The 15,792-nt window shown below is 41.0% G+C and overlaps 1 protein-coding gene across 2 annotated transcripts in view; it reads left to right on the forward strand.

Annotated features, from left to right (window-relative positions):
- Nucleotides 1-7,693: 7,693 nt before the first annotated feature.
- LOC123160105 (uncharacterized) overlaps nucleotides 7,694-15,792 on the forward strand; it is a 10,835-nt gene continuing 2,736 nt past the window's right edge. Inside the window, exons 1-3 of one of the 2 annotated variants that reach the window (XM_044577924.1) lie at nucleotides 7,694-7,907; nucleotides 8,670-8,736; nucleotides 8,891-9,135. In XM_044577924.1, the coding sequence (XP_044433859.1) occupies nucleotides 8,953-9,135 (183 nt within the window). In that variant the 5' untranslated portion in view covers nucleotides 7,694-7,907; nucleotides 8,670-8,736; nucleotides 8,891-8,952. The remainder of the gene's footprint in view (nucleotides 7,908-8,669; nucleotides 8,737-8,890; nucleotides 9,136-15,792) is intronic. The other variant, XM_044577925.1, reaches the window with a different exon arrangement.

Below are 15,792 nucleotides of genomic sequence, written 5' to 3' on the forward strand. Positions count from 1 at the left end.
ATACGCCTGTCACTGCCAGCACCATACCAGTGGCGGGCGGGCGGCCCTGGGAGCCTGGCCCGCCACTACAAGCCATTTTGCGACCGCCACTACTAAGCATTCCTGCAGTAGTGATGCCTCGTCGCCACACCCGACCATCCCTCTAAGACGGCACAGCTGTCAGATTTTTTCGGCGAACCACCACACCTATCAACCCTCTTCCTCACCTCCTCCGACTGCGACGCTGCTACTTGCTACCGTTAGCAACGTTGTCCCTGTCTCCAACAAGCTCCTGGCCCGGCCTCGTCATCGCAGCTCGTTGCCACTTTCAGTGCCATTGACAGCTTTTGCCTCGGGTTGCACTTGCGTTCTCCCAAAAATCGACTGGCGCAAATTTAAAATGTAGTCGAGTTACGAATAGCTCATGCGTAATATTTATCATATCTAACTTGTTACCTTTAGATACTCACATGGACATCAGGTGTTGTATCGATTTCTTTACCATAAAATCATACTTCTCCCATTCTCCCTCTCCCCCCTCGGGTCCTCCATGTCACCATGTTGATACTCCAGGACTTCTCCCCCTCTCCCTCTTCCCCCTTGAGTCCTCCATTTCGCCATGTTCTAGGACATGTAGCTAAGCTTTATGTCGAATGCATCAATAGTATTACAAAGAAAATACCAATGTAGTGGAAGGATGAACCACTTCTCCTAACACCAAATGTAAACCAGACAAATAGAGCGTACATAGCAGCAGTATACTCACGTGTATTAGTCAATCAGTGGGGTTCGGTTTCTCTCGTAAATAAATCATAGACCATAGAACTCCGGGTTCCAAAAAATCTCTTCATTTCAAACAATAAACTCATAAACTGACGAAGCTTGTCATCTTTTTCTATATTGCACTTTTTCCAATGATCATTCTTAGTTTCTCACGACAAATCAATAAACTGATTCTCTGTTCAATCTTGAGAGTCATTATTACGCAAGATGACAGGAGATAAGACATATCTGATGAAACCAACATGCTATGAGAAATTAAAAGTTCATCCATACTATAACTAGACCAAAAAAAACTATGAGAACTATGCACAGGATCTATCTAGAATGACACAAGGGTTTAAACAACTCGTGCAATATCATAGATCAATGCACATAATTTTTTTTCCATAGATTGCTGCATATTTCAATATATTTTTTATCTGCACTAAGTATTAGAGATTATAGTGACACAAGCGTTTAAATAACATGTGCAAACTTACATAACAATGGACAAGCATTTAACTTCCTTAACAACCACGAGTATTAACCAGCAAAGTATTTAGGTACTAACATAGAAATGATTTAGTCTGGGAGACACATATAACAAGTTATAGAAAGTTCAAACCAGTGAATTAACTGCCGCGGGGCTTACTAGAGAGACCCCATTTTCTCTGGTAAAGAATTCATCCATTCATTTCAAAAGTTCACTGAGCATGCGCATCAGCTTGAATTAGCATACAGACCACATTCTAGTTGCAAATACTTGTAGCTCTAGACCTCGAACCCGGAGGTACTTAACAAAACATGGGGTAACAGAAACGGAAGTTCTTTGAAGAACATTGGCAAATTACTCAAGATAGGTCTTGTGCAAATCCATGGACAAAATGACTATGCAAACTATAGCTACCAAGTTTGGATCGTTTTAGCCTGGCCAACTATTTCCCCATCAACTGAGGGTCTCATCGGTGTCTAGACCTCCAGCACAGTAATCCAGTAACCAACCTATCAAGTGGACAAAAAGTTCAGCTTTAATTATGATATAGAAAATAAAAAGAAGCAATCATTTCTTTTCACTTTCTTTTTGTAAATAAGAATCATGGTTCATTTCTTTTGACCATATTTTTTCTAGATTACATACCTTGTTTTTTTTCTGTTATTTGGGAAAGGTAGATACCGCACAGGCTACATCAATGGACTATATTGAAATAAAAAGGGAACCGGTGCGTCCATATGAGAATTTTGGAACAACCTAAACTGTTCCATGCACATGAGATGTAAATTCAGTAAAAACAGCAACTCTAAATTTTTGTCGCTGTTTGTTATCAACAATATTGGCTATTCAGTATAAGCTTTGTGATTGTTTTGATAAAAGGAATCATACATGTTCAAACAAAGTTATGTTCCATATCATAAAAACAGATTACGCACAAATGTAAGAACATTAAATATTTCATATTGAGAAAATTCTGCAAAACAGTAATGCTGGACTGTATATCACAACAAAGTAGACGTGGTCAAAAGTTGTGTTTTTAACTAAAGATAAGAGCTGCAATTAATAATATCACTCATGTGCACTTAGAACAATAGATAATAGAGAAAAGTATGTTTTTGGTCCCTCAAGATTTTTGGTAGACATTTGGTCCTTCAAGTGTCAAACCCGGACAAGTTTCGTCCAAAATCAGATTTTGACCACGTTGACCTAGTTTGACCGATGAACAAATCATAGGCATTTTTCATTGGCAGCAACACACGAAAAAGGATGGTGTGCAACAAAAGAAAATAGATGATGTGAAGTCTCAAGTACAAGTGGACAAGTATGAAAATAACAAAGCAGCAAATTTTGAGGTACAAGAGAGCAATGGCATCATCAGTTTCATCAACCATCTCTTGACGGCTCCACCTTGTGATGATGATTATCTATTCTAACATGCTAGTTCGTTAGATAGTATTTTGGATTGCCCCTCTACTATAGCAACACACGTACTATTATCATGTGAAACAAATTGTGATTTGTCTTAGAAAAAATCAAAAAAAAATGAATAAATCTTGAATAATTTACTAACATAAGAGAGTTGATAGAATGTTTGAAAATATTGTAATAAAGAAAAGGTTACCGGTGAAGATATTTGTCATCAATTATGAGTAAACCCATTATGTTCGAGAGATTTTAAAACTGACTGAAAAACTGTTGTGTATCTCAGTAGTTATATTGCTATTGTTTGTTAACTGGCTGAAAACTGAGGCTATTCGAACCTACTGTGTAACTTATCCTTCTTCTGTTCCTATATATAAGCCTTTTTAAAAATTCCAATATAAACTACATACAAAGCAAAATGAATGAATCTACACTCTAAAGTATAACTATACGGAAAAGCTAATTTCCTGGAATTTAGCCACAGGCACGAACGACCTGGATGTCGTTCATTTTGAATCTGATGGCTCGCACAATCCGCTCCAGCTGCATCTCTTTTTCGCGCTCGATCCCCGTTTATCGCTCGATCTCTCCACTCGACCCCAGCTTTGCCGCCCTCGACCAAGGCCACGTTGCGACAGTTTGTCTCGATTAAGCCCATGTCGTGACAGTCTTTTTTCACGTTTCCATCATTAGGCCCATGTTCCCAGCCAGGTAAAATAGAAGCCTCTTTTCTCTGTTTTTTAAAAAGTTAAAAATGCTAAAAAATCATTGTGCTAACAAGGAGTCGAACCCATGATCTCAGGTAAATATTACTTACTTCACTAACCACTAGGTCAGCTCAATCAATTTGTTTACAATCAAGTTACATTATACTTGTACGTTGGATATTACGAGTTTGAATAAAGGACTGTGCTAACTTCCTAACGTACTGAATTTAAGTAACATATCTGAACATATCCTGGTTTAATTAATCACGTGCATGCAGCCCCACTCCGCTAAGCAAAAAACGAGAGCAAAAACATGCAGCGTCTTGCCATATGCATTCAAACTAATATAAAATATGATGATGTCAGCAATAGATTCTCTTTTATTTTGAAACTACAAAATGTTTTGTAGCTCAAACCGTTGGTCCGATTGAAAAATCATTTCACATAAAAGATTAGTCGCGACGAGACCTTTGAAACTAGACCCCATGTTGGTATGTTTCGATGTTTTTTTTCGGGTCAAAAGTTATCAGACCTAGGCTAACTAAGTTATCATGTCTGTGGTATGTGAGTTACCATCCAGTTTACATAGAAATTACCAGGGCATAAAAATGGCTCCTCCAACATTCTCTCCACATGCAAATGCACTGGAGCACGGAAAAGCTTATGTCATTGTATATTATCACTATTTTGGAACTGGAAAATGTTTTATAGCTCAAATTTGTCGTTTCTGATTGAAAAATCACTTTCACATAAAAAGTCTATTGCGACGAGAACTTCAAAACTAGATCTCATGTTGGCATGCGTTGATCACTTTTTGGTCGAATGTTATCGTAAGTTATCAGTTATGTTATATGTATATTAACATGTTATTTATGTAGAAGTGACCGGGGGTGTGTTTTCAACGAATTTTTTCCCCCGGGTCAAAGTTACCATGGTATTTGTACCTACGTTATCAGGTCCGTGGTGCAAATATTAGCGTGTTATTTGCATACAGGTAACCGGGGTATGTTTCAACAAATTTTTATTCGGGTATAAAGTTATCGTGGTGTTTGTACCTAACTTATCAGGTCTGCGGTGCTTATATTACCATGATACTTATATAGGAATTTTCGGGGTGTGTATTCAACTATTTTTTTTCATGGGTAAAAGTTATCGATGTTTGTACTGAAGTTGTCATATTTGTGGTGCTTTCATTACCATTTATACAGGAATTATCGGGTGTATGTTTTCTAACATTTTTTTACCGGGTCAAAATGTTATCATGGTGTTTGTACGTGAGTTATCAACGCTGTTGTGCGTATATTCTCATGTTATTTCCACAAAAGTTATGGGGGGGGGGGGGTATGTTTTCAACAACAAAAATCGTCCGGTCAAAGTTACCGCGGTGTTCCGAGTAATTGTATATTATCATGCTATTTCTACAGAAGTTATCGGGTATGTTTTCAACAACATTTTTCCCTTGACAGATATTATCGCAGTGTTTGTGTGTAAGGTATCACGTTTGTGGTGGGGATCGGGGGTATGTTATCAAGTCGAAGTTACCACCTTATTTCCACAGAAGTTATCGGAGGGTATGTTATTGGGTTGTAGTTAGTTATTGCGGTGTTTGTACCGAAGTTATCAAGTGTATGATATGTGTATTATCATGCTATGACAAAGAAGTTACAAGAGACCACGTAAAAGTGTAGATAAAGAAATAGTGTGAGCTGATGGAGGACATGGAGAAAAAACAATAGAACTATGTGAACTAGTGTACAACATGCAGAAGAAACGGTGTAATTGGCAGCCTGACTGTTTATTTTTGTTTTATTCATGTCGGCAGGAATTTAGCCACAGGCACAACAACCTGGATGTCGTTCATTTTGAATCTGACGGCTCGCATGATCCGCTCCAGCTGCATCTCTTTTTCGCGTGATCCACAATTCCCGCTCGATCCCCGTTTATCGCTCGATCTCTCCGCTCGACCCCAGCTTTGCCGCCCTCGACCAAGGCCACGTTGCGACAGTTTGTCTCAATTAAGCCCATGTCGTGACAGTTTTTTTTTTCACGTTTCCATCATTAGGCCCATGTTCCCAGCCAGGTAAAATAGAAGCCTGTTTTCTCTGTTTTTTTTAAAGTTAAAAATGCTAAAAAATCATTGTGCTGACAAGGAGTCGAACCCATGATCTCAGGTAAATATTACTTACTTCACTAACCACTAGGTCAGCTCAATCAATTTTTTTACAATCAAGTTACATTTTACTTGTACGTTGGATATTACGAGTTTAAATAAAACAAAATAAACAGTCAGGCTGCCAATTACACCGTTTCTTCTGCATGTTGTACACTAGTTCACATAGTTTTATTGTTTTTTCTCCATGTCCTCCATCAGCTCACACTATTTCTTTACCTACACTTCTACGTGGTCTCTGATAACTTCTTTGTCATAGCATGATAATACACGTATCATACATTTGATAACTTAGGTACAAACACCGCAATAACTAACTACGACCTAATAACATACCCTCCGATAACTTCCGTGGAAATAAGGTGGTAACTTCGACTTGATAACATACCCCCGATCCCCACCACAAACGTGATACCTTACACACAAACACTGCGATAATATCTGTCAAGGGAAAAATGTTGTTGAAAACATACCCGATAACTTCTGTAGAAATAGCATGATAATATACAATTACTCGGAACACCGCGGTAACTTTGACCGGGCGATTTTTGTTGTTGAAAACATACCCCCCCCCCATAACTTTTATGGAAATAACATGGGAGTATATGCATAACAGCGTTGATAACTCATGTACAAACACCATGATAACATTTTGACCCGGTTAAAAAATTATTAGAAAACATACACCCGATAATTCCTGTATAAATGGTAATGAAAGCACCACAAATATGATAACTTCAGTACAAACACCGATAACTTTTACCCATGAAAAAAATAGTTGAATACACACCCCGAAAATTCCTATATAAGTATCATGGTAATATAAGCACCGCAGACCTGATAACTTATGTACAAACACCACGATAACTTTATACCCGAATAAAAATTTGTTGAAACATACCCCGGTTACCTCTATGCAAATAACACGGTTATATTTGCATCACGGACCTGATAACGTAGGTACAAATACCATGGTAACTTTGACTCGGGGGAAAAAATTCGTTGAAAACACACCCCAGTCACTTCTACATAAATAACATGTTAATATACATATAACATAACTGATAACTTACGGTAACATTCGACCAAAAAGTGATCAACGCATGCCAACATGAGATCTAGTTTTGAAGTTCTCGTCGCAATAGACTTTTTATGTGAAAATGATTTTTCAATCAGAAACGACAAATTTGAGCTATAAAACATTTTTCCAGTTCCGAAATAGTGATAATATACAATGACATAAGCTTTCCCGTGCTCCAGTGCATTTGCATGTGGAGAGAAAGTTGGAGGAGCCATTTTTACGCCCTGATAATTTATATGTAAACTGGATGGTAACTCACATACCACAGACGTGATAACTTACTTAGCCTAGGTCTGCTAACTTTTGACCCGAAAAAAAATCATCGAAACATACCAACATGAGATCTAGTTTCAAAAGTCTCGTCGCGACTAATCTTTTATGTAAAAACGATTTTTCAATCGGACCAACGGTTTGAGCTACAAAACATTTTGTAGTTTCGGAATAAAAAAGAATCTATTGCTGACATCATCATATTTTATATTAGTTTGCATGCATATGGCAAGACGATGCATGCTTTTGCTCTCGTTTTTTGCTTAGCGGAGTGGGGCTGCATGCACGTGATTAATTAAACCAGGATGTGTTCGGATATGTTACTTAAATTCAGTACGTTAGGAAGTTAGCACAGTCCATAACTATATACATCCGTATGTAGTCCTATATTGAAATATCTAAAAAGACTTATATTTAGGAACGAAGGGAGCGTATCTCATCATCAATGAAAGAGCTTCCATACTGTTGTCTGTTAACCGGAAAACTGTTTGTTAACTAACTGAAAAATACTAATCACTTGCAATATACAATGCTGCAATTTGCAAAAGGAATAGAAATTGCTGTCCGTATTGGTAACTGGCTGGAAAAATGCTACTCCTTGCGATCCATATTACTCGTTGCAGCTTTAGTACTACATCTTAAAACGGATCAGAGGAGAGGATTTATATTTTTTTAGTGACTGAAAACAGGCTGAAAAACTTAACTTTGTTTCGGTTGTACTGGGCTGGATGCCTGGTTCGTAAGTGTGGGAGGCCTTTGCTTTGGATGGATGATGTCCGTTGGATGGCGCGTTTGAATGGCTGATGATCTCTGCCCTTAAGCGAGCCTCCCTCCCCCAAGAGTCCTTCCCGAGCGCGACAGGTATAGGGTTCCTAGCCGCCGCCGCCGCCGCCACTGCCGGCGCGCCCTGCCGCTGCCGGCCGAAGCCTCCGCTGCCCCGCCGCCGGTACAGGATCCCAGCAGCGCCTCCTTCCCTGGAGCAGCCGCTCTACCAGTCCATAGGCAGCAGGTAGCAGGTAGCAGGTAGCAACCACTCCTTCGTCCTTCCTCCTCCCTCCTTCCTCCCTCACCCCTCCTCTCTCCTCCCCCCTCTTCAATGTTTTTCCCTTCCTGATTTTTGTATTGGGTGGGTACTTGCTGTAGATCTGATATTGTGAGGATATACAGTATATAACGACGATTATTTCTTGATGAGGGCTTGATGCATGATTTTTCGAGTGCATGTTTACATGTGAGAGGATTTTGCTTGATAGGCGCCTGTGATATGCTTGTAGGGCCAAATGTTTACAAGTTGTAGCTTGATTTTTTTTAGTTGAGCAAATGTTTTGGTTTAAACATGTTAGCAGTGAAACATGCAGCAATGATTGACGATATATAAAAAGGAAAAGATTAAGTTGTTTTATCTGCACCTGAAATCAAAGCTTAGCAGTAACATGCAATTTGAGAGAGCAGAAGCTTTGTCTTGGTTATACTGGCCGAAATTGGTTAACACATTAGTACTAGTGGTATTGTTGGCATGATAGACATCCCAAATCTTGTTTATGATTGGGAATGTAGTGGTACTGTTGTTATGCTGTGTTGTTCATTTTAACAGTCGGACCTAAAATTACCGTTTAAAGCGATTGTTTCTCGTTTTGCATGTTAGCTGACTGATTTTCAGGTTCCACCTTTCGTGTTATGCCATGATAGATGTGCAACTAACTGCTGATTTGATTTGATGCTCCATATTAATTTTACACTTACTGAAAGTCTAATTCTACCCCTTTGGAACTTGAGTTGGAACAGGGCATCAACATTGTCAGTTGGAGGGGCTTGGAGCTGCTTCGGCATCCACTGTAGAGCAAACAAGAAGGTAATCAGCTGTTCTGATCCTAGATTCTATACTTTTTTTTGTGAATCAAAAAATATTAAAATGAATCCCCATATTGGCGTTTTTCAAAAATTCTGAATTTACATATCTGTATCAGCCTGATACTGATACACGTATCCATATCGGTGCATTTTAGAGAACCAGTCAGCGCGGGGTACAGGCTCGCCGAGGGAGAGGCAAAGAGGAGTTGCGGGGAAGATGCCGCTGTATGACTGCATGCTGATGGTGAAACCGATGGTGACCAAGGAGGCCATAGCGGAGCTTGTGGCGCGGGTGGCGGGGCGCGCCTACCAGCGCAACGGCATTGTCACCGAGCTCAAATCCTTCGGCAAAGTGCACCTTGGCTACGGCATCAGGAAGCTTGACGACCGCCACTTCCAGGTCTGCCCCGGTTTGCCACTCTTTATTTGTACTCCCCGATCATAGCCTCGTATTCCCCGTGCGATGTGCCTCGTGACAGTGCGGAGTGGTGCCAATCTGATTCGTTCGGCTAGATTGATGTGTATATGTAGAAATGTTTAAGTTGGTATGAGAGTTTAGGCCTTTAGCGTTTTGGATATTAGTGATGGGTGGTGCCTTTGACATGCTCGATGAAATGTCCAAGTAGGTTTGGCGGTTGGCTGTTAGAATGCTTGTGGGTATTGGCCTCGGTGTGATTGATAGAGTGCTTTAGTGAATAATTTGTTTAGGATCAGATCATTCTATTGATCGCAGTTAGTGTTTTAAATCAGAACTCAAGATTGCACTGGTCGAGTGTCTCGCACTGTGATCTGCTTGCTTTGAATACTGAATAGAAGCGTATAGCGGTTGGATCTTTCACGTTCTTGGGTTTAGAAGTATTCTTGGGGAAAATGGCCAGACAGTAAGTGATTCATGTGAGTCATGAAATGGCATTGCCCTTCTGCTCACCCCTTTTTACGATCCTTCTGGCTGCCACACGTTGGCCACCAACCACAGTCCGGGCGAGCTCACCAATCGGGCTTGCTTACTTACTGGAACTTCGTGATGAATTATAATGCAAGGGATGACGAAAATGATTCCCGAGCTCTTGTGATGCTGAAATCGACGAAGGTAGAAATCAAGAAAAGAGCATCAAGTGTTAATGATTGACAAGATCACTAGTTTCAAGAAAATGGCGAAGGGAAAGAAAGAGAACTTCAAGAATAATGGCAAGCAAATTGTCACTCCCGTGAAGAAGCCCAAAGCTGGACCAAAGCCTAAAACTAAGTGCTTCTACTGCAAAGGAAATGGTCACTGGAAGCGGAAATGCCCTGAATATTTAGTGGATAAGAAGGATGGCAAAGTGAACAAGGGTATATTTGATACACAAGTTATTGATGTGTACCTTACTGGTGTTTATAGTAGCCCCTGAGTATTTGATACTTGTTCGGTTGCTAAGATTAGTAACTCGAAACAGGAGTTACAGAACTAACAAAGACTAGTTGAGGGTGAAGTAACGATGTGTGTTGGAAGTGGTTCCAAGATTGATATGATCATCATCGTACACTCCCTATATTTTCAAGATTAGTGTTAAACCTAAATAAATGTTATTTGGCGTTTGCGTTGAGCATGAATATGATTTTACCATGTTTATTGCAATACGGTTATTCATTTAAAAGTCAAAGAATAATTGTTATTCTGTTTACATGAATAAAACCTTCAATGATCATACACCCAATGAAAATAGTTTGTTGGATCTCGATCGTAGTGATACACATATGCATAATATTGATGCCAAAAGATGCAAAGTTAATAATGATAGTGCAACTTATTTGTGGCACTGCCGTTTGGGTCATATCGGTGTAAAGCGCATGAAGAAACTCCATAAAGATGGATTTTCGGAATCACTTGGTTATGAAACATTTGATGCTTGCGAACCGTTCCTTTTGGGCAAGATGACTAAAACTCTGTTCTTCGGAACAATGAAACGAGCTACTGACTTATTGGAAATAATACATACCGATGTATGAGATCCAATGAGTGTTGATGCTTGTGGCAAGTATCGTTATTTTCTAACCTTCACAGATGATTTGAGCAAATATGGGTATATCTACTTAATGAAACGCAAGTCTGAAACATTTGAAAAGTTCAAAGAATTTCAGAGTGAAGTGGAGAATCATCGTAAAAAGAAAATAAAGTTTCTACGATCTGATCGTGGAGGAGAATATTTGAGTTACGAGTTTGGCCTTCATATAAAACAATGTGGAATAGTTTCACAGCTCACGCCACACGGAACACCACAGCGTAATCATGTGTCCGAACGTCATAACCGCACATTATTGATATGGAGCGATCTATGAAGTATCTTACTGATTTACCACTATCGTTTTGGGGTTATGCGTTAGAGACAGCTGCATTCACTTTAAATAGGGCACCATCAAAAACCGTTTGAGACGACGCCTTATGAACTGTGGTTTGGCAAGAAACCAAAGTTGTCATTTCTTAAAGTTTCGGACTACGATGCTTCTGTGAAAAAGTTTCAACCTGATAAGCTCGAACCTAAATCGGAGAACTGCGTCTTCATAGAATACCCAAAGGAAACTGTTGGGTACACCTTCTATCACAGATCCGAAGGCAAGATATTCGTTGCTAAGATGGATCCTTTCTAGAGAAGAAGTTTCTCTCGAAAGAAGTGAGTGGGAGGAAAGTAGAACTTGATGAGGTAATTGTACCTTCTCCCTTATTGGAAAGTAGTTCATCACAGAAGACAGTTCCAGTGATTCCTACACCAATTAGTGAGGAAGTTAATGATGATAATCATGAAACTTCAGATCAAGTTGCTACCGAACCTCGTAGGTCTTCCAGAATAAGATCCGCACCAGAGTGGTACGGTAATCCTGTTCTGGAAGTCATGTTACTAGACCATGATGAACCTACAAACTATGAGGAAGCAATGATGAGCCCAGATTCCGCAAAATGGCTGGAGGCCATGAAATCTGAGATGGGATCCATGTATGAGAACAAAGTGTGGACTTTGGTTGACTTGCCCAATGATCGGCAAGCCATAGAAAATAAATGGATCTTCAAGAGGAAGACGAACACTGATAGTAGTGTTACTATCTACAAAGCTCGACTTGTCACAAAAAGGTTTTTTGACAAGTTCAAGGTGTTGAATACGATGAGATTTTCTCACTCACATCGATGCTTAAGTCTGTCCGAATCATGTTAGCAATTGCCACATTTGGTTTTATGCAGACTTTTGGAAAGGCCTGTATTTACAAGAAAGTGAGTGGGAGCACTACAACCTTTCTGATAAGTATATGTGAATGACATATTTTTGATCGGAAATAATGTAGAATTTTCTGGAAAGCATAAAGGAGTGTTTGAAAGGAGTTTTTCAAAGAAAGACCTCAGTAAAGCTACTTACATATTGAGCATCAAGATCTATTGAGATAGATCAAGACGCTTGATAAGATTTTCAATGAGTACATACCTTGACAAGATTTTGAAGTAGTTCAAAATGGAATAGTCAAAGAAAGAGTTCTTTGAGTAAGACTCAAATCCCGACCACGGCAGAAAATAGAAAGAGAATGAAAGTCATTCCCTATGCTTCAGTCATAGGTTCTATAAAAGTATGCCATGCTATGGACCAGACCTATTGTATACTCTGCCCTGGTTTGGCAAGGGAGTACAATAGTGATCTAGGAGTAGATCACTGGACATTGGTCAAAATTATCCTTAGTGGAATAAGGATATGTTTCTCCATTATGGAGGTGACAAAAGGTTTGTCGTAAAGGGTTACGTCGATACAAGTTTTGGCACTGATCCAGATGACTCTAAGTCTTAATATGCATACATATTAAAAGTGAGAGAAATTAGCTAGAGTAGCTCCGTGCAAAGCATTGTAGACATAGAATATTTGCAAAATACATACGGCTCTAAATGTGACAGACCCATTTACTAAACTTCTCTCACGAGCAAAGTATGATCATACCGTAGTACTCTTTGGGTGTTAATCACATAGTGATGTGAACTAGATTATTGACTCTAGTAAACCCTTTGGGTGTTGATCACATGACGATGTGAACTATGGGTATTAATCACATACAGATGTGAATATTGGTGCTAAATCACATGGTGAGGTGAACTAGATTATTGACTCTAGTGCAAGTGGGAGACTGAAGGAAATATGCCCTAGAGGCAATAAATAAGTTATTATTTATTTCCTTAGTTCAAGATGAATGTTTATTATTCATGCTAGAATTGTATTAACCGGAAACATAATACATGTGTGAATATATAGACAAACATAGTGTCACTAGTATGCCTCTACCTGACTAGCTCGTTAATCAAAAATGGTTATGTTTCCTAGCCATGGACAAAGAGTTGTCATTTGATTAACGGGATCACATCATTAGGAGAATGATGTGATTGACTTGACCCATTCCGTTAGCTTAGCACTTGATTGTTTAGTATGTTGCTATTGCTATCTTCATGACTTATACATGTTCCTATGACTATGAGATTATGCAACTCCCATTTACCGGAGGAACACTTTGTGTGCTACCAAACGTCACAACGTAACTGGGTGATTATAAAGGAGCTCTACATGTGTCTTCGAAGGTACATGTTGAGTTGGCGTATTTCGAGATTAGGATTTGTCACTCTGATTGTCGGAGAGGTATCTCTGGGCCCTCTCGGTAATGCACATCACTATAAGCCTTGCAAGCAATGTGACTAATGAATTAGTTGCGAGATGATGCATTACATAACAAGTAAAGAGACTTGCCGGCAACGAGATTGAACTAGGTATTGGGATATTGACGATCGAATCTCGGGCAAGTAACATACTGATGACAAAGGGAACAACGTATGTTATTATGCGGTTTGACCGATAAAGATCTTCGTAGAATATGTGGGAGCCAATATGAGCATCCAGGTTCCGCTATTGGTTATTGACCGGAAACGTGTTTCGGTCATGTCTACATAGTTCTCGAACCCGTAGGGTCCGCACGCTTAAGGTTTCGATGACAATTTTATTATGAGTTTATGAGTTTTGATGTACCGAAGGAGTTCGGAGTCCCGAATGAGATCGGGGACATGACGAGGAGTCTCGAAATGGTCGAGACGTAAAGATCGATATATTGTACGACTATATTCGGACTTCGGAAAGGTTCCAAGTGATTCGGTTATTTTTCGAAGTACCGGAGAGTTACGGGAATTCGCCGGGGAGTATATGGGCCTTATTGGGCCATACGGGCATAGAGGAGAGAGGCCGAAAGGAAGGAGGCGCACAGCCCCCCTCTGGTCCGAATTGGACAAGGGGTGCAGCCCCCTTTTCCTTCCTCCTCTCCCTCTCTTTTCCAAGTCTCATCGGACTCACTAGCCATCTACAGAGCAGCCATGAAATGCACCATTGGGGACGGATCCACGGTCTTATTCTGGACAGATTGGTGGCTTCAAGAGGGACGCATACATGATATCCTGCCAAACCTATTTTGTGTCGTCAAGAAGAGCGCAACAAAGGTGAGGATAGTGAGGTAATCTAAGTCAGGACAATGGTGGCGTGATGTGTCGCCCAACATGAACACCCAGGCTTTACGACAATTGGTCGACCGACTACGGAATATCCAACTAGCGGACGGGATTGACGGCAAAGTTGTCTGGTGTTGGGAAGGAGATGGCTTGTTCTCGGCTCAGTCAGCTTATCAAGCTTATTTTGCCGCACGTATTGAGTCCGCGGGAGCAATGGAAATTTGGAAGTCTAGAGCACCGGCAACGTGCAAGTTCTTTTCCTGGCTGGCGGCGCAGCAAAGATGTTGGACGGCGGACAGATTGTAACGACGTTTATTGCCGCATCTGGCGGCATGCCCGTTTTGCGATCAGGAGCGATCAATCACCTGCTCCTTGGATGTGTTCTCGCTCGAAAATATGGTCCGTCATTATGGGCAACTGGGGAAAGCCTCACTGGACTCCGGAGCCGGAGGCTGAGCTGGTTCGATGGTGGACTTCCCTTAACATCGAGAAGACCAAGAGGAAGGAAACATGGACAATGATCACTTTAGTGGCTTGGACATTGTGGAAGCATAGGAACGACATCGTGTTCAACGGAGCTTCCCCATCTGTCAATCTGTCAGCACGGTCCTCCGGTAGATCGAGGCGGAGGGACAGAACTGGAGGGTTGCGGCCCTGCTGAGGGAGGCAAGATCACTCCCAGCTAGGTTAGATCGGTTGAGTGGTAGCGAGTAGTTAGCATGCGGTTGATTTGCAGTTCATATACTCTACCATAATTGTTGATTTGCAGTTCATATACTCTACCATAATCGTACGCAATCACCGCATCCAAAATTGGTAGCATAGCGGTGATAGTGCATACATATCCTCCTCTCCATCGCCCCATCGACCAGGGACTCTTTCTGAACACTTGTAGCCAAGTGATAGGCACTCTTAACCGTGAAACATCCATTTTTTGTAGGAGCCCATGCAAAGAAATCTTCTCTATTTCTAGGAGAAGTGCGGATTTTTACAATATGCAGTATATCCATCGACTGGAAAAAAATTGACACAAGGCAATTTTTCTAGGCCGTTGGATCTAATCGGATGGTTATTGTTTATCCTCTACCTCCTGCCGCTCCTCCTAAAGCACCAACAGTCACTGCCACCCGCAACAGCCTTGCATACCCACCCTCTTCTTGTCGCCAACCTCAACCATCCCTCTGGACCACCCCGCCGACCAGATATTATTGGCGAACAATCGCACCCCACCCCACCCCCACCCCCCCACCCACCGCACATGTCAACCCTCTTCCCGTCTTTAACTGCGATGCCGCTGCTCGAGGTACATTGCATCTTCATCAGATGGTTGTTGTTTTTCTTCTACCTCTAGCTACTTCCTCCTCATGAACCGCCAACCACCACTGGCCGATTTTTGTTTGCCGCGGATGCACCACTGGGAAAGGGCTTATAGATGAACCCAAATTAGTTGTGGCCGCGGGACAAGTCACCCGCCACAACTACTTTTCCAAAATAGTTGTGGCGGGTGCCTAGGCATACCCGTCACAGCTTGGTGCAATGCAGTGGCGGGCGGCACTAAACACC

The sequence above is a fragment of the Triticum aestivum genome, chromosome 7B, assembly GCF_018294505.1.
Source record: "Triticum aestivum cultivar Chinese Spring chromosome 7B, IWGSC CS RefSeq v2.1, whole genome shotgun sequence".
Taxonomy (NCBI): domain Eukaryota; kingdom Viridiplantae; phylum Streptophyta; class Magnoliopsida; order Poales; family Poaceae; genus Triticum; species Triticum aestivum.